Source organism: Betta splendens, chromosome 13, assembly GCF_900634795.4.
Source record: "Betta splendens chromosome 13, fBetSpl5.4, whole genome shotgun sequence".
NCBI lineage: Eukaryota > Metazoa > Chordata > Actinopteri > Anabantiformes > Osphronemidae > Betta > Betta splendens.
Genome location: NC_040893.2, coordinates 6,406,650 through 6,425,435, shown reverse-complemented (window position 1 = coordinate 6,425,435; position 18,786 = coordinate 6,406,650). Strand labels below are relative to the sequence as shown.

General features: G+C 41.7%; 2 protein-coding genes and 1 pseudogene across 2 annotated transcripts in view; all 3 read left to right on the top strand.

The window, feature by feature from the left end:
- LOC129604991 (uncharacterized) overlaps nt 1-18,786 on the top strand; it is a 33,829-nt gene that overhangs the window by 8,305 nt on the left and 6,738 nt on the right. The window lies entirely within an intron of this gene.
- LOC114868205 (extracellular calcium-sensing receptor-like) lies at nt 1,821-6,268 on the top strand. The gene is made up of 5 exons (XM_055513869.1): nt 1,821-2,504; nt 2,759-3,553; nt 3,646-3,873; nt 3,961-4,084; nt 4,775-6,268. Exons 1-5 carry the CDS (start codon nt 2,160-2,162, stop codon nt 5,686-5,688), a joined length of 2,406 nt encoding a protein of 801 aa, XP_055369844.1. The 5' UTR covers nt 1,821-2,159; the 3' UTR covers nt 5,689-6,268.
- LOC114868204 (extracellular calcium-sensing receptor-like) lies at nt 6,530-18,224 on the top strand (annotated as a pseudogene).

Here is an 18,786-nt window from a genome sequence, read left to right as displayed (position 1 = left end):
TTTATGTTTGAAGCCTGAAATGTGGCAAAAGTTCAGCAACAGATCCTTGAGAAGACCAGCAGCTACACAGCAGCTGAGTGAGGAGCCACTTGGGTAGGAGGGTGCCAATCCCCTGAGTGGCATCCGCTGTACATACCTACATTACCTCAGGCTAAGAAAGTGAACTAAGGAACTGTCCAATGGGAGAGGAAGAGAGGCTGATTACGTGATCATTAACCATTCTGTTTATTTTAATTTATTTTATTTCAAAGGGCTCAATTTTGTTTCATACATGCAATGTATTTTCATTTTGTAAGAAAAATAAAATTTCTAACTGTCAAAATTACTGATTGTCATGTGGTGTGTGATTGCTGCACTAAACACTCAGCAGTGTTTTTGTTTTCCTTCTGGTTTCTGTTGAAATCCATTTCCTTTCTCGGGGCTGTGTGTAATTTGGTTTGATGCTATAAAACTGTGTTTAGTTATATTGAATTTGAGCCCTGCTTTTGTGTTCAGTAGAGATGGGAATTCCGGATCTTTTAACTGACTTGGATCTTTAACTCTCGATCAGTAAAGTGAACGAATCATTTCGAGTCATTTATTAATTTACACATTGAGTAAGGACGCTCAGTTGAGTAAGTCCTGAACGAATCATTTCTATTTCCTGTCCTGCTCACTGAGCTTAAGCAGCTGCTGCCATGTGGCAAGAGAAGGTACTTCATAGAACTAAACGAGTCGTTCACTGAGAGAACTCTTCTCTCCCAAGTCACATAAAAGATTAGTTCATATTGAACGAATCATTCACGCACGAACGACACATCACTAGTGTTCAGTATTGCTGATGTGTCAAGCCGTAAGCACGGCTGTTACATTGAAGTCAAAGAGAGAAGTTTTTAAAGACTTGGGAGTTTTTGTTTCCTTTTGATGTCCTGTGTTTTGTCACCAAGGTTTGTACTGTGTCATTGTGTTGTCTATGTTTAGAGTTTAGTTGTCTGTAGTGAACGGAGCGTATTTAGTTTACCCTGTTAAGAGACAGTGCTGTTTAGATTAGTTCTTAAGTTGTCATCATCTTGTGTTTTCATTTTTAGAGTTTATGTTGCCCCTAGTCAACGGTGTAGTAGTGTTTAGTTTTCCTGAATAGCTGTGATCTTTAGTTCCCACATTTTGGTTAGAGCTTTAGTCCTGCCGTGCAGTGAGTTTGTGTTTATTTTTTAGATCTGCCTGTTATTGTTCATCCAGCGAGCGCTGTGAGTTTATGTTTGTGTTTTAATACATCATTTTATGTTAACTTTACTTTTGTGTATTTGGGTCATGCATTTGCGGTCATCCCTTTTCAGCGACCTGGTCAGTGGATGTGTCCAGGGAAGTGAAAAGGTGTACTGTTAAACCAAGGGCTTTTAATAGGGCAACGTGGTCACAGCTGTGTCCGAGTTGCACGTTTGGCCGTAGCGCCATAGATTCCTCGCTCAACAGTAAGCGCCGTACTGAAGCCGGTTCGGAACTGACGGGGGGAGTTTTGTAGCACTTACAGCTTACACCATAATTTATCATCTACCAAATTAATGTTAATGTTGGCATATATTGATTTTTTGTAAGAGTGTGGACAAACTGAACAGTAAAGACATTTAACTACTTGAATGAAGAATTATTGGAGAAGAAAATGCCACAAAATCCACAAATACTTACAGTATATAAATGATACTAGACCTTGATTTCCTTTAGCGTATATATGTGATTCCACCCACTTACTGTACCTAGATCATAGTTCGCTCAAGCAACATGATGCTCACACAGAGGTGGCCTGAGCAGGGCTGTGCATTTTTACAGCTGCTGCTAGTGGTGATGGTTTCTCAGGCAGAGGACCAGGTGTGCAGGCAGAGAGGGGATGCTGAGAACCCCCAACTTTCTAAACATGGTGATATTGTGTTTGGTGGAATGTTCGCTTTTCATGGTAGCTGGAAGATCAAAAAAGATTTATACACAAGCAAACCACTGCCACTGGAATGCAACAGGTAAATAAATTACTAAACTCTTGCTGTTAGCTACTAACCACTAACAGCACTACAAGTAAATGGCTACATATATAGATAAAACACTATGGTTTAACTAATTGTGGATTAATGTTAAAATGTAATTAATTAATTTTGACCAAATACTATTTTTTGTTTATATTCACCCTAATGAACATTTTAGTTACCTTTTGTTTTTTCAAAATGTTTACATCAAGTTTGAATATAGGAGCCTTCCAGTTTGCTCAGGCTTTGCTTTTTACGATTGAGGAGATCAACAACAGCACAGACCTACTACCTGGAGTCTCTCTGGGTTATAAAATATATGATACTTGTGGCTCCATTGTCAGAAGTGTTAAGGCTGCTCTGCTCTTGGCTAGTAGTAATGAAGCTGTGTCCAGACCCTCAGAGGCTCCGTGTACCAAACCTGCACAAGTGCAGGCAATAATAGGAGAAACCTCATCGTCTCCATGTGTGGCTATAGCCACTGTTGTTGGACCCTTTCACATCCCACTGGTGGGTAAAAGTTATTCTACATATTTACTAGTGACGATTATTACTGCACTAATTTTACTCTAACATTTAACTCTTCTGTGTATGAATTATGGGAATGTCATGGGTGGGTGCTGCATCTAGTACAACAAAACCCATTATTGTGCAGGAAACCAGCTTTTGAATATGCATTCACTGTAATAACTATTATATTTGAAGGGATTAAGAAGGTTTCTAACTTATTTACTGTAATAAGAATTGTTTCATTTATTCTTTAGATCAGTCCCTATGCCACCTGTGCTTGTCTCAGTGATAAATCCAAGTACCCATCCTTCCTCAGAACAATACCCAGTGACTACTATCAGAGCAGAGCTCTGGCCCAGCTGGTCAAATGCTTTGGTTGGACTTGGGTTGGAGCTATTAAAAGCAATGATGATTATGGCAATAATGGCATGGCCACATTCACAGAAACGGCTCAGCAGCTGGGCATCTGTCTGGAGTATTCAGTAGCTTTCTTTAGGACAGATCCACCAAAAAAGATACAAAACATAATTGAAATTATCAAATGTTCAACCTCTAAGGTGATTGTTGCTTTTCTCTCTTACTTTGATATGAATGTTCTCGTGTATAATTTGTCTCACCACAATTTGACTGGTTATCAATGGGTTGGTAGTGAGGCCTGGATCTTTGATTCTCAAACTGCACAAATGGATAAGCATCATATACTGGATGGTGCTATAGGTCTGTCTATCCCCAAAGCACAAGTTAGAGGAATGAGAGAGTTCATATTACGTTTGAGGCCAGTGAATATATCGGGTAATGACATCCTAACAGAGTTCTGGGAGACATTATTTTGTTGTAAGTTCAAACAGTCAAACTCAGCTGAAAATCTGAAAAAATGTACTGGACATGAAGATTTGAGTGGTTTACAACACAGTTACACTGATATGTCACTTATGCCCATATTCAACAATGTGTATAAAGGAGTGTATGCTGTGGCCCATGCACTTCATAAGATTTTTGACTGCAATGACACGTGTAATGTGTATAATGTGCAGCTGGATCCATTGAGGGTGAGACAATATTTCAAAAAGTTGCAGTGTGGAACATAATTTGGATTTGAATAAAGTATTCTTTAAAACTTAATGACTTTATATTGTGTTAGATTTTACAGCACATAAGAAAGATTAATTTCATAACAAAGGAGGGAGATGAAGTTTATTTCGATAAGGATGGAGACCCACCAGCAAAGTATGAAATTATAAACTGGCAACCAGCAGAAAATGGTGTTGTGGATTTTGTCACAGTTGGTCTATATGATACATCTTTACCTGCAGACAAACAGCTGAATCTGCAAAATACTACTTTAAGTTGGACACAGAATTCAACAAAGGCAAGAGCTTGCTTCATAATGAAATTAATATGTAAATTTAATAATGGTTTGTAAATAGCTTCCCTTATATTCATTTTGTTCCTGCAGGTTCCTGTGTCAGTTTGCAGTGAGAAATGTTCCCCAGGAACTCATAAGGTTCTCCAGAAAGGAAAGCCTGTCTGCTGCTATGACTGTATAAGATGTGCAGAGGGGGAAATAAGCAACATCACAGGTGTAGGGATATTTTTTTTTTAATTAGAACACACCAGATTAGAATACATTACGTATTCTAATTAGTTTAGTTTCTATTTGTACAACTGTAACAATAAGCAAAACAGTGTTTTAATAATTTTATGCAAAACCAAAATGAAGAAAATATACAATCAAACATCCACAAAGAATAAAATGACACTGTGTAACTTTAATACACAATATCAAATAATGGTTTCGTATTTTTTAGTTTTGTATTCATAGATGTACAATAACCAGCAAATAATTTTGTTTGGTTAAGGATTTTCATGCAGACACTTACAGACACACTAGTGCCGGTCCTGGCCATTTTGGTACCCTAAGCAAGATTGTGATTTTGCGACCCCCACCCCACCTTCCTGCATGCACATACGGCAAACATTATTTGGCGTGGAGCGATGCCCCCTCTGGTGGGTGGCACCCTAGGCAACCGCCTAGTTCGCCTGTGCTGGCCCTGCCTACAGTAGATCCTGTGCAGAGTCACAGAAAACAATTGATGAAACAAACTTCATCAAAACTTGACGAAACCGAAAAAAAAGGATTGCATTAGAATGTAGAAGTTTTCCTTAAGAGTTTCAGCATGTCAGCTTTCACAGTGTTTTTGTACTTTTACTTGTAAAATTATTTATTATTAAAATTAATTGGTAATAACAGCTTTGTGTTTTCTTGTCAGATTCCATCAGCTGTGTGCGATGTCCACCTGAATTCTGGTCAAATGACAAAAGAGATGTGTGTGTAAAGAAGGAGGCAGAGTTTCTATCCCATGAAGAAATGATGGGAGCACTGCTCACTGCAGCATCTTTAGGTGGAACATGCATGACAGCTGTTGTAGCTTTCATTTTCTTCACATACAGGAAAACTCCTATTGTCAGGGCCAACAACTCTGAGCTGAGCTTCCTGCTGCTCTTCTCCTTGACTCTGTGCTTCTTGTGTTCTCTGACCTTCATGGGTCGACCCTCTGAGTGGTCCTGCATGCTGAGACACACAGCATTTGGCATCACCTTTGTCCTCTGTATGTCTTGTGTTCTGGGGAAAACTGTGGTGGTGTTAATGGCCTTCAGAGCTTCACTTCCAGGCAGTAATGTGATGAAATGGTTTGGACCAACACAGCAGAGACTCAGTGTTCTGGTCTTCACTCTCATACAGGTTGTAATATGTGTCCTGTGGTTAACGATTTCTCCTCCTTTCCCTTTTAAGAACTTGAAGGTAGTCAAAGACAAAATCATCTTAGAATGTGCTCTGGGCTCAGCTGTAGGATTCTGGGCTGTCCTTGGCTACATAGGTTTTTTGGCTGTGTTCTGTTTTATTCTTGCTTTTCTGGCTCGGAAACTGCCTGATAACTTTAATGAGGCCAAGTTCATCACCTTCAGCATGTTGATATTCTGTGCAGTGTGGCTTACTTTTATCCCAGCGTATGTCAGCTCTCCTGGAAAGTTTAGTGTTGCTGTGGAGATTTTTGCTATTCTGGCCTCTAGTTTTGGACTGCTAATATGTATTTTTATTCCAAAATGTTACATTATGTTACTGACACCAGAGAAGAACACAAAGAAGAATATTATGTGTAAAGAAGCTCACAGGAGGTTTTGAAGAAGTTTGAAGTATGACTGTCTCCCTAATTTGGTGGATGGTTGTGGTTGTGGTTGTGGAGATTATGTGTTTTTGAAAAAGGTGTTTCAAAAAGGAGTAAGTATCCCACGCTACAGGGATTTTTTTATATTTGCATATGGAGCAAACTAATACTGATGTGTGTATCACTGCTGAATATGGCCACTCTAGTAGTGAGGTGAATCTACAGTAATGAGGAGTTAATCTATCTGGCCTCTAATCTATGTATGTTTACAGTTAACTATATAAGAATTGAAAAGAATTGATTGGGAATTTGGTGTATGTGCTGAAATGTGAGGGACATTGGAAGACCTCCAGTCTACCCGACACCATCTACTGTAGAACCACCTAGTAGGAAATGTGCTTAAACCTTATGCTGTGCCTTTTAATTACTTTTGTTGTGAATTGATGATGTTTAAATAAAATGAACTAATGTAAGGATGTAATGAATAAATGTCCACTGTCAACTTCATCCCGACCCTGGAGCTAACCCAAGGAACCATAAACAGTCCCTCTTTTCCACTGTTATTGCCACTAAATACTGTAGCTGCTAGTGGTTTTTACATGACTAAACCATGTTGTTGACTCCAGTCGTGCAAGATGGAAGCTCATTTATTTATTGCAGCAAATTTTATTTTATATATTCTGACTCATACAGAATAACAGCAACCACTCATGCGAGTGACTGACTCCTCCTTTGTCCTACGCCAGCTTCTGTTAAACTATTGTACAGTCACACAAACAAAATGTCACTGTGATGTAAGGTAACCCAGAATGCATGAATACTGTACATACTGTATCACTGTTCTCATTCCCTATGACAGCTGCCATGAAGCAGAACGTTTGTGGCTGGGCCCTACAGCTGTTGTTAGTGGTACTGTTCTGTCTGGCAGAGGAGCCGGTGTGTCGGCAAAGAGATGATTCTGAAAACCCCAAACTATCAAAAGACGGTGACATCATCATAGGAGGAATTTTCTCTTTCCACAGCAGCTGGAAAGACAGACAGGAAACCTACACAAAGAAACCACTGCTACTGGAATGCACCAGGTGAACGACACTAAAATATAGTGCATATAATATGTACTCAAGTGGTTTTCTGTTTTATCTTCTCCCGGAGCTAAGACAAATATTTAAAACTTTGTGAATCAAGTTTGCATTTCAGAGGTTTCCAGTTTGCTCAGGCTTTGCTTTTTGCCACTGAGGAGATCAATAACAGCACAGAGCTGCTACCTGGAATCTCTCTGGGATATAGAGTATATGACACATGTGTTTCTGCTGCTAAAAGTGTGAAGGCTGCTCTAGCCTTGGCTACTAGTAATGCAGCTGTATCTCCACTCTTAGAGGCTCCTTGTACTAAACCTGCACAAGTGCAGGCAATAATAGGAGAAACTGCTTCATTTCCATGTATGGCTGTAGCTACACTCCTTGGATCTTTTCAAATACCACAGGCATGTAAAGATAGAAAATATAAAACCAATATGAATAGTACACTTGTTCAGTAAGTACGTTGTATTATGAAAATGTTTTATATTTTACAGATTATTTGTTTTGTTTTTCCTTTTTTCTTTTTTTTTTCAGATCAGCCCATATGCCACCTGTGCTTGTCTCAGTGATAAATCCAAGTACCCATCCTTCCTCAGAACAATACCAAGTGACTAGTATCAGAGCAGAGCTCTGGCCCAGCTGGTCAAACACTTTGGTTGGACTTGTGTAGCCCTCCTAAACCCCGTGAAAAGGTAAAGGCCCTGAGTTCTTTTCTCTACTGAAACTACAACAGAACTAATAGAAGTTAGATACTCACTGCACAAATTCTAGGGCTCCTATTCACTACCTAATACCACATTTAATATCACACTTACAGTAAGAAATAATAAAACCAGGGAAAAGTAGAAAATGCCAAATTTACTGGGTTAGCAAACTTCCATTAACCAAACAGATGACATTCCACAAATGCTTTCCACAGTGTTTGAAATAATGTACCAAGTAAAGTGGGCCCACTCACTAAACACTCACAGACCTTATATATGTACTGCATTAACCCTTACGATGCAGGCCTGAGCGTTGCTTGTGAGCGGGGAGGCCTGAAACCTACTGGCCACTTCACTCTCCGAGCCAACAAATAAAATATCAACAGGTACCTGGTTTGGATGTGTAATACTCCCACATCTGAAAACCCCTGGTGTGTCCCACGATAGCGGCGCGTGTCCGGGTCCTCACTGTGCTGTTCCAGGCTGGCGCGGTCACATCCACTGATCTTCTTGCTTCTCTGTACTCTCGGTCCGGCAAGCAACCGTCGAAAAATCCCCGAATTATCTGTCACTGTCTGTTAGCTCCTCAAACTAAAATAGTCACGTCTCAAGCCATGAACATGAGCGACAGGAATCTCTAGCAAGCTGATTTAACTTCGCTTCAATCCAATACCGCAGCAGCCACTTAGCCAGTGGTTGCTAGGCTGAGCTAACTAACTTGTAAATTTATCTGTGTGTCCGTCTTCGGGCTGAAAACTGTCCACACATGCTCCAAAACGTATGCAAACAAGCCTACTTCGCGGACAATTGAGTTAAAGTCCAGAAACTTATTTTCACCACTGAATTGACCAGACACGGTCTCAGTTCTCGATGTTAACCTAGCGCTCTCGACCGCATGCCCTCTTCATTCCTCCACGCTCTCTCCTTCTTCCCCCACACACACACCGCACTTCCTGTGGATTTTCCAAATAAACAAATTTAAAATGCATCGACAGCAATACACATCGTACAGCTTTTAACCTATTCTCAGGTGCTCTGAAACTCTTTTAAACACATTCTTAATAAATGAATATTTATTTAACTTATAACATATTAATGCTTTTAATACCCATGTTACACCCTCCCCTTCCAAACGTCTGATGTCCTCATCGGACAATACAAGAGTATGTGTAGGGTGCAATTAACTTTTACCAATACGTATGGTAACACCTCTATGAACTATTGTAAGAGGTTGATCTTTAGATCTGCCTGGTTGATCATAAGTCAGTCTGACAACAGGTTTAACTGTTCGTCTCGCCCTATGTGTCTGCATCAGTGCCATGTTCGGAGGACTCTGTCTAGCATCCTTGTCGCTTGAGGTGGGTTCTGGATCCGATTCTGATTCAGGGACATTATCGGGTAGAGGTTCCTCTGGAACAGTATCGTTTTCATCTGTTTGTCCAGGTATGTCACGACTTGTCTCTTGTCTCTGTCTCAACACTTGTTCCAGGTAAGTTCTGTAGGATCTTCGAGGTTGGACATACTCAGAATCTGAAGACTCCGATGACAGTTTACTTTCTGCTTGTGTCGAGTGAGAGTCGTGACTTCGCCTCCTTCTTACACTGCTTCTGGTGCAAGGCTTTCTTTGCACTGTTTCCCCTTCATCTCACATAGGAATCCTCACGAGATCCCCAATTGGCAATAGATTGTCTCTGTGTAATGTCTTAACTTTGCCATTGCCGTTTTGAGGTTTCAATTTGTAAACAGGAAGATTAGGCAGTTGCTGAAGTATGACGTAAGGAATCTCACACCACCGATTCTCAAGCTTGTGGTTGCCTCTCAATCCAAGGTTCTTTACCAGGACTTTGTCTCCTGGTTCAAGATTCTGATATCCCACTCTTTTATCGTAGGCTTTTTTGTTCTTCAGATGTGTCTTGCTCGAGACTTCAGCTGCCATTTTGTAAGCACGTTGAAGGTCGTTTTTCAGCTTCGTGACATACGCTGAGTGCTGTGCTTCCCCATTGTTGTCACAACTTGTGCCAAAGCATAGATCAACAGGGAGCTTTGCTTCTCGCCCGAACATTAGGAAGTACGGGGAGTATCCAGTAGAGTCACATTTTGTACTATTGTAAGCATGCACAAGATGTGTAACATGCTGACTCCATTGTCTTTTCTTCTCTTGACTTAGCGTACCCAGCATTGATAGTAATGTACGATTAAACCTCTCAGGCTGAGGGTCGCCCTGAGGGTGATAGGGGGTTGTGCGAGACTTGCGTATCCCCAGAATCTTCAGCAACTCTTTTATAAGTCTGGACTCGAAGTCTCTGCCTTGATCCGAGTGAATGCGTGTAGGCAAGCCATAGTGAATAAAGTACTTCTCTACTAAGATCTTGGCGACAGTGAGAGCAGTTTGATTCTTGGTGGGAAAGGCCTGAGCATAGCGTGTAAAGTGGTCAGTTACCACTAGCACATTGCTGATCCCTTTCGAGTCAGGTTCCATGGAAAGGAAGTCTATGCACACAAGATCCATAGGGCCTGTACTCACAATCTGGTGCAATGGTGCTGCTCTATGACTTGGAGTTTTCCGTAGAACACATTCCCCACAGTTCTTTATGTACTGTTCCACATCTGTAGCCATTTTTGGCCAAAAGAACCGACTTCTGAGCGCATCGGTAGTTCTTTCCACTCCAAGGTGACCAAGGTCATCATGTAGAGACTTGAGCACAGCCAACCGAAACTCAGCAGGTAATACAAGTTGGTTGACCTGTTTTCCAGTATGGCTTGTAGTCACACGATGAAGCAGCCCATCTTTCATGACTAGCTTTCCAATGTCTCGTTTCATGGCCAGCATGTCAGGTTTCGATTTGACATCTTCAGGCCATTTGCCAAATTTCATTGCCTGCACGACTGTCCGGATCACTGTGTCTTGACTTTGTGCGGCTACTAGCTCTTGTCTTGACAGTTGACTGAGCGATTTTATTTGCATGCGTGTTGGGTAAACATACACTTCAGGAACACATTCAGGAGGGGCTCCAAGTTGTTCCACGTATTTGGGAGATTCTTTGGGGGAATCAAGAGCACCAACACGCTGGCAGATTGACTTGACACCAGAGTGTGAGATACTCTGCTACGCAGGATCTTCTCCAAGCTCCATCCTTGACAACAGATCAGCATCAATGTTGTTTCGTCCAGGGCGATAGATGATGTCAAAGTCATACACTGACAGGTCCGACAGCCAACGGTGTCCAGTTGCGTTAAGTTTTGCCGTGGTAAGAACGTATGTAAGCGGGTTATTGTCAGTGCGGACCGTAAACCGTGTCCCATATAAATAGTCATGGAATTTTTCCACTATGGCCCACTTGAGAGAGAGAAATTCCAACTGATGGATGGGGTAGTTTCTTTCTGATGAGCTCAGTTTGCGACTTGCAAATGCCACTGGCCTTAGTCCTTCCGGACTAAAGGACAGCCCCGACTCCACTTAGACTTGCATCTACGTGCAACACATATGGCTTGTTTAGATCGGCAAAAGCCAACACTGGGGCATTAGTGAGGCAATGCTTGATTCTTTCAAATGCCTCAGTGCAGGACTCGTCCCATCGTGATCCAAAGGGCTCTCGCTCATCAAGGTAGGTAGTCCTTTGTAGTTTAGTCGGGCTCTTCCCTTTTTGCTTGGGTGGATAGCCTTTGGTGAGGTCTGTGAGTGGGCGTACAATCGACGAGTAGCTCTTGATAAAGCGTCGATAGTACCCACAGAACCCGAGGAAAGATCTGAGGGTCTTCAGGTTGTGGGGTCTGGGCCAATTGGTGACGGCCTCTATCTTTGCTGGGTCAGCCGAAATGCCATCTGCGGAGACTATGTGACCCACATACCTGACTCTGGTCTGGCAGAACTGACACTTATCAAGCGAGATTTTCAACCCAACTTCCCGAAGCCGATCGAGAACCTTTAACAACCTCTCCTCGTGTTCCTCCAGTGTTCTTCCAAACACGATCAAGTCATCTAGATAAACCAGAACTTGAAGGAGGTTCATGTCACCAACCGCTTTCTCCATCAAGCGTTGGAAGGTTGCGGGGGCGCCAGTGATGCCTTGGGGCATTCTTTCGAACTGATAGAACCCCAGGGGACAGATAAAGGCTGTCTTTTCTTTGTCCTCTTCGTTCATTGCAATCTGGTAGTAGCCACTTCTCAGGTCGAGGACAGAGAACCACTTGCTACCAGAGAGACTGTCGAGGGCTTCATCAATACGAGGGGTGGTATATTGATCAGGAATAGTGCGACTATTGAGAGTGCGGTAGTCAATGCACATCCTGACGCCACCATTCTTCTTCCTTACAATCACTATTGGAGATGCATAAGGACTCCTGGACTCTTTGATAATGCCTGCGGCTAACAGTTCTTGAATGTGGCGACGCACGTCATCAATGTCGGCAGGAGCAATGCGTCGTGAGCGTTCACGGAAAGGTCTTGTATCTGACATGCGTATACTGTGCTCCACTCCTTTAGCCAGCCCCACATCCACCTCGTTGAGGGAGAATACAGATGCTCTTTCTGCTAGTTTCTGGCTTAGTCTGGCCTTCCAGGTTTCAGGCACAGGCGACTCTCCGAAGTCAATCTGGTTTACGTTAAAAGCCTCTGGCTTGGATTCCTGGCCAGCGATGGAAGTGACAACATCAGCACTGTAGAGACGGCCAATGATGGTGCCAACCGGTAGTGTCACATTCTTGAGAGCTTCATTCTGGACCAAAACTGTGCATTGACTGTGTTCAATGGCATGGCTTGGTATGACCATGGGTTGGAGCAAAACCTCTGCCGGAAGTGGATTGGTTGTCGACGCCTCGACCACGAGGATTTCTTGTGGGAGTGGCTGATCCAGAACGACGGTACAGTTTACTTTGAGACTGGAACCAGCTGGCAGTTTTAGAGGTCCAGGGCCTTCCCATTTCACAAATCCAATTCCCTCATCTTCTTCTTCTTGCGTGACACTGAGGACACTTGTCTCTCTCTTTGAGCAAAACTAGATTTGGGGAAAAGTTCTAAGGCTGGACCTTTCAAACTTTCCATAATCCTTCTCCTTTTGTCTTTGTCAGATCCGTCACTTTCTTCAACCATCAGGTACGCTTGTTCTAGCCAGTGGTCGAACTGTTCCTCTCCAGCTGGAGTAGGCACAATACCAGAAAAGATGCGCAGGCGACGATAGCCTCCACCCTCTGCAGCAGGTTTGCTTGTCTTGTCCAGTAGATCTGTGACAGCTCGAATGAGTGACTCTGCAGAAGAGGAAGTAGGTGGTTGCGACTCTGTAAACAATGCCTGCACATCATCAAGTGATTTTCCTTCTGCCCATAGAAGAGCTTTCAGTTTCACCTGGAAGTCGTCTTCTGGAGGGGGTGAGTTAAAAGCTGTGATTATTGGCCATCTGGTTGAGCCTTCAGATGCCAACGCTTCCGGTGGAACGTTCTCACCTGCTACTTTCCCTCGGCATTCACACAGCACAAGAACTTTATCATCGGTGTCGCTCAGCATACGTCCTCTAACATGGACACGTTCCAGACACTTGATACTCTGCAAAGTTTCTTCAATAAGGGCTACCTCTGTATTTTCAGGGACGACTGTAAGCAGGGCGTGGTTCTCATCCAGAGCTTCTCCACGACACCACTTCTTCAGCTTATCAACTAGCGTGTTTGCCATGTTTGGTGCTAACCTGCGAATGTGCGATAAAGCTCTGAATGTGACGAAGTGTGATTACCCAGACTCAAGATGCAGTAAGTAAATAAGATCTATCCCAGCGGTGCCTCCATTTATGTAGCCCTCCTAAACCCCGTGAAAAGGTAAGGGCCCTGAGTTCTTTTCTCTACTGAAACTACAACAGAACTAATAGAAGTTAGATACTCACTGCACAAATTCTAGGGCTCCTATTCACTACCTAATACCACATTTAATATCACACTTACAGTAAGAAATAATAAAACCAGGGAAAAGTAGAAAATGCCAAATTTACTGGGTTAGCAAACTTCCATTAACCAAACAGATGACATTCCACAAATGCTTTCCACAGTGTTTGAAATAATGTACCAAGTAAAGTGGGCCCACTCACTAAACACTCACAGACCTTATATATGTACTGCATTAACCCTTACGATGCAGGCCTGAGCGTTGCTTGTGAGCGGGGAGGCCTGAAACTTACTGGCCACTTCACTCTCCGAGCCAACAAATAAAATATCAACAGGTACCTGGTTTGGATGTGTAATACTCCCACATCTGAAAACCCCTGGTGTGTCCCACGATAGCGGCGCGTGTCCGGGTCCTCACTGTGCTGTTCCAGGCTGGCGCGGTCACATCCACTGATCTTCTTGCTTCTCTGTACTCTCGGTCCGGCAAGCAACCGTCGAAAAATCCCCGAATTATCTGTCACTGTCTGTTAGCTCCTCAAACTAAAATAGTCACGTCTCAAGCCGAGAACATGAGCGACAGGAATCTCTAGCAAGCTGATTTAACTTCGCTTCAATCCAATACCGCAGCAGCCACTTAGCCAGTGGTTGCTAGGCTGAGCTAACTAACTTGTAAACTTATCTGTGTGTCCGTTTTCGGGCTGAAAACTGTCCACACATGCTCCAAAACGTATGCAAACAAGCCTACTTCGCGGACAATTGAGTTAAAGTCCAGAAACTTATTTTCACCACTGAATTGACCGGACACGGTCTCAGTTCTCGATGTTAACCTAGCGCTCTCGACCGCATGCCCTCTTCATTCCTCCACGCTCTCTCCTTCTTCCCCCACACACACACCGCACTTCCTGTGGATTTTCCAAATAAACAAATTTAAAATGCATCGACAGCAATACACATCGTACAGCTTTTAACCTATTCTCAGGTGCTCTGAAACTCTTTTAAACACATTTCTTAATAAATGAATATTTATTTAACTTATAACATATTAATGCTTTTAATACCCATGTTACACCTGGGTTGGAGCTATTAGAAGCAATGATGATTATGGCAATAACGGCATGGCCACATTCACAGAAACAGCTCAACAGCTGGGCATCTGTCTGGAGTATTCTGTAGCTTTTATTAGAACTGATCCACTAAGCAAGCTACAAAACATAATTAAAATTGTAAAGCATTCCACCTCCAAGGTAATTGTTGCTTTCCTCTCCTTTTTGGATTTGGATGTGCTCATCCATGAACTATCTTTTTGCAATATGACTGGTTATCAGTGGGTTGGTAGTGAAGGCTGGATCTTTGATTCTCTGTCACAGGAGGCGCTCGGATGAGGACCCAAATGCACAGCGCCAGGACACGATGCAGATGGTGAAAAAGGTGGGTTTATTCCAGAAACGAGGTCACAAGGCAGTCCAGGTCATACACAGGTGTCAATACGGGAAAAGGCTCAGGTCTCAGAATCCAAATCGGCAGGCTTAGACAGGTCATAAAACAGGCAGTGGTCAATAACGGAACGGAGACTTACAGGGTCGGTAAGGAGCTGCGGGAACGTGAGAGTCAGGAATCAGTAAACAACGATCTGGCGGAGAACTAATGTAACAGGTGGTGGTTAAATACACGGAGTAGATCACTGATACGAAACAGGTGAGTGTAATGAGGACCGGGAGTGAAGCGGGAACTGCTGTGGTGTGATGAGAAACGGAAGTGCTTACAAAATAAAACCGGGAACTGGGATCAAAAACAGAAGAGTCCTTTCAAAATAAAACCAAGAACGAAAACCTGACATTCTCAAACTGCAAAAATGGATAAACATCATATACTAGATGGTGCTATAGGTCTGTCCATCCCCAAAGCATATGTTACAGGAATGAGAGAGTTTATATTAAATGTTAAATCACTTAATACTTCAGTTAATGAAATGTTCACAGAGTTCTGGGAGACATTATTCAGTTGTACTTTTAAAGAGTCAAATTCACCAGGAGAAAGTCAGAAACAATGTACTGGACATGAAGATCTGAGTGGTTTACAACACAGTTACACTGATATGTCACTTATGCCCATATTCAACAATGTCTATAAAGGAGTGTATGCTGTGGCCCATGCACTTCATAAGATACTTGGTTGTAGTAAAACGTGTAACACAAAAGTGAAGCTGGATCCATTTAAGGTGAGTCAATCTTAAGTATACTGTTTGTTTGAAATCATAATTGCAGCCAATCTTTGTATTATAGAGAAGTGATTCTTAACTGGTGGGTCGGGCCCACAAGTGGGTTGCAAACCTGTTTTCAGTTGGTCGCCAGCCTTTGCCAAACTCTTTTTTTCTTTAATAAAGGTGTGCCGCCTTACTCCTCAGCTGTAGGTGCCGATTATGGTCTGTAATGGTAACTGGCACCCACCATTTGATTGCATAGGACAAACCTCTCCGCTCGCTTGCTGTCGCACTCTACCGGATTTAACTCCTTTCCGGTGCACATGCCTAACGTGTCCTTACTGCTGTGTTCCTGTTCCTTGCTGTGCTTCTCTATTTGGTTCCTCTCCTTGTGTCCCTCGTGTGACAGATGCCCATTTCTGTGCGCCTGTGCCTGTGTCTTCTCTTGTGCATCCTCTGAAGTGCGTTCTCCCCTAGCTAGTTGAACATGGCAAAATGTAAGTCTGGCTACCTAAAACTGCTACTTAAGAATCTGAATTTTTCTATAATGTAGTGACCCAGATTCAGTGAGGATTCTCACCTACATAATTTTAGTTAACGTATTTTTTGTGAAACCACCAACCGAGTCTGTTAAAAATTATTACATTTGGAAAAATGTTACTGAAGTCTTCTGATTGTTATGTCATCTGTTTGATTTAATGGATTTGAGAGATTTTCTCTATTTGGGCCATGGCTTGTCATTAAGGGGTAATGATGGGCCCTAAAACCAGACCAGTTGAGAACCACTCCTGTAGAGGATATGTGATTGTTCATAAAATATACTAAATTATTACAAACTGATTAGATTTTAGAACACATGAGAAAAAATAATTTCATGACAAAGGAAGGAGATGAAGTTTCCTTTAATGAGGATGGAGACCCACCAGCAAAGTATGAAATTATAAATTGGCAACTAACAGAAAATGGAGCTGTGGACTTCGTCACAGTTGGTCTCTATGATGCATCTTTACCTGTAAACAAACAGCTGAATCTGCAAAACAGGTCTTTAATTTGGACACAGAACTCAACACAGGTAAACTGTCACTGTTTGCTTTCTTATAAAATAATCATCAAAAATCCCCTTTAAATGTAATTTTTTCAACCAAAATAGCAATTGAAGTGGTTGTACCTCTTATATACCGTCTCAGTGAAATTTTGTTTCTGCAGGTTCCTGTGTCAGTTTGCAGTGAGAAATGTTCACCAGGTACTCGTAAGGTTCTCCAGAAAGGAAAGCCTGTCTGCTGCCATGACTGTATAAGATGTGCAGAGGGAGAAATGAGCAGCACCACAGGTCTATTGATACCATTACTCAACTATAGACAGGGCTGGCTCTGGGCATAGGCGAACTAGGCGGTCGCCTAGTAGTACAAAATCCTCTCCAAAATAGCTTTACTGACCATAAAACAAAGCTGTCATTTTATAAGCCATTTTGTATTTAACAGAAAAGATTGTGTAGGAAAAAAGAAATTTAACAACTTTCCAATGCAAGATTTTAACATATATACCAAAATGACTATATACTGTAAGGATATAAAACAAAAAAAATAACCATAAAAGTATTGAACAAGCTCACTGTCTGGTCTATACACTTGTTATCAACACCAACAAAATACAGTGAAAAAAAAATCCAACATCAGTTTTATTATATTTTGTTATTTCTTTTGTCTTCTTTTTATTCACACAGCATGTCTGACATTTGGTTTATTATTTCTTGTCAGATTCTGTCACCTGTGTTCAATGCCTACCTGAATTCTGGTCAAATGACAATAGAGATATGTGTGTAAATAAGGAGGCAGAGTTTCTATCTTATGAAGAAATGATGGGAGCACTGCTCACTGCAGCATCTTTATGTGGAACATGCATGACTGCTGTTGTAGCCTTCATTTTCTTCACATACAGGAAAACTCCTATTGTCAGGGCCAACAACTCTGAGCTGAGCTTCCTGCTGCTCTTCTCCCTGACTCTGTGCTTCCTGTGTTCTCTGACCTTCATGGGTCGACCCTCTGAGTGGTCCTGCATGCTGAGACACACAGCATTTGGCATCACCTTTGTTCTCTGTATGTCTTGTGTTCTGGGCAAAACTGTGGTGGTGCTAATGGCCTTCAGAGCTTCACTTCCAGGCAGTAATGTGATGAAGTGGTTTGGTTCAACACAGCAGAGACTCAGTGTTCTGGTCTTCATGCTCATACAGGTTGTAATATGTGTCCTGTGGTTGACAATCAACCCTCCTTTTCCGTACAAAAATATGAATTATTATAAAGAGAAGATTATTCTTGAGTGTGCTCTGGGCTCAGCTGTAGGATTCTGGAGTGTCCTCGGTTACATAGGTTTTCTGGCTCTGTTCTGTCTCGTTCTTGCCTTTTTTGCTCGGAAACTGCCTGATAACTTTAATGAGGCCAGGTTCATTACCTTCAGCATGTTGATATTCTGTTCAGTGTGGATAACTTTTATTCCAGCGTATGTCAGCTCTCCTGGGAAGTTTAGTGTTGCAGTGGAGATATTTGCTATTCAGGCCTCTAGTTTTGGACTGTTAATATGTATTTTCTTTCCAAAATCCTATATCATCTTACTGAGACCAAAGAAAAACACAAAGAAGAATATGATGCAGAGGAGCAGCAAATACAATGAATACATTACAAATTAACCTTAAGATAAGTTTATTTTAGTGTTCACAATGTCAGTCTTTGAATTTTGAATTCAAATAATTAAAATTTGAAAATATACTGAAATGCTGCTTAACTTAACCATTGTCATTTTAAAATTTACTATGGCAGAGTTAATTAACTAATACTACTAATAAAGTGACGACAAGTATTTGTGTGTGTAACCTCCTGTCAAACGTTATTTCAGAAAAAAAACAGGTGGATAATTTAAAATAAATAACTGTAAATGTACAAATTTCTTAATGTGTTTATTTGCTTTTTTTAATCATATTTTAAGAGATATCTGTACATTTGTTAATGTTTTATGTCATATTTATAAAATTATGCACAAGAGAATTAATACATTTCATATTGTGTGTATTAAAAGTATAAAAAGCCTGACAGAGAAGTGGAAGAACACCTACAGTATTTTACTTTTTTCCTGCTGTAATTTTTCTCCTCTGATATACATCTGACCTAAGAACAGGCATTATGGTGCACTACCATGGCTAAAATGTTTGTTACACTAACAAACACAGATATCTGTAAGGAGCTTAATCCATGAAATAGCAATATGTAAAAC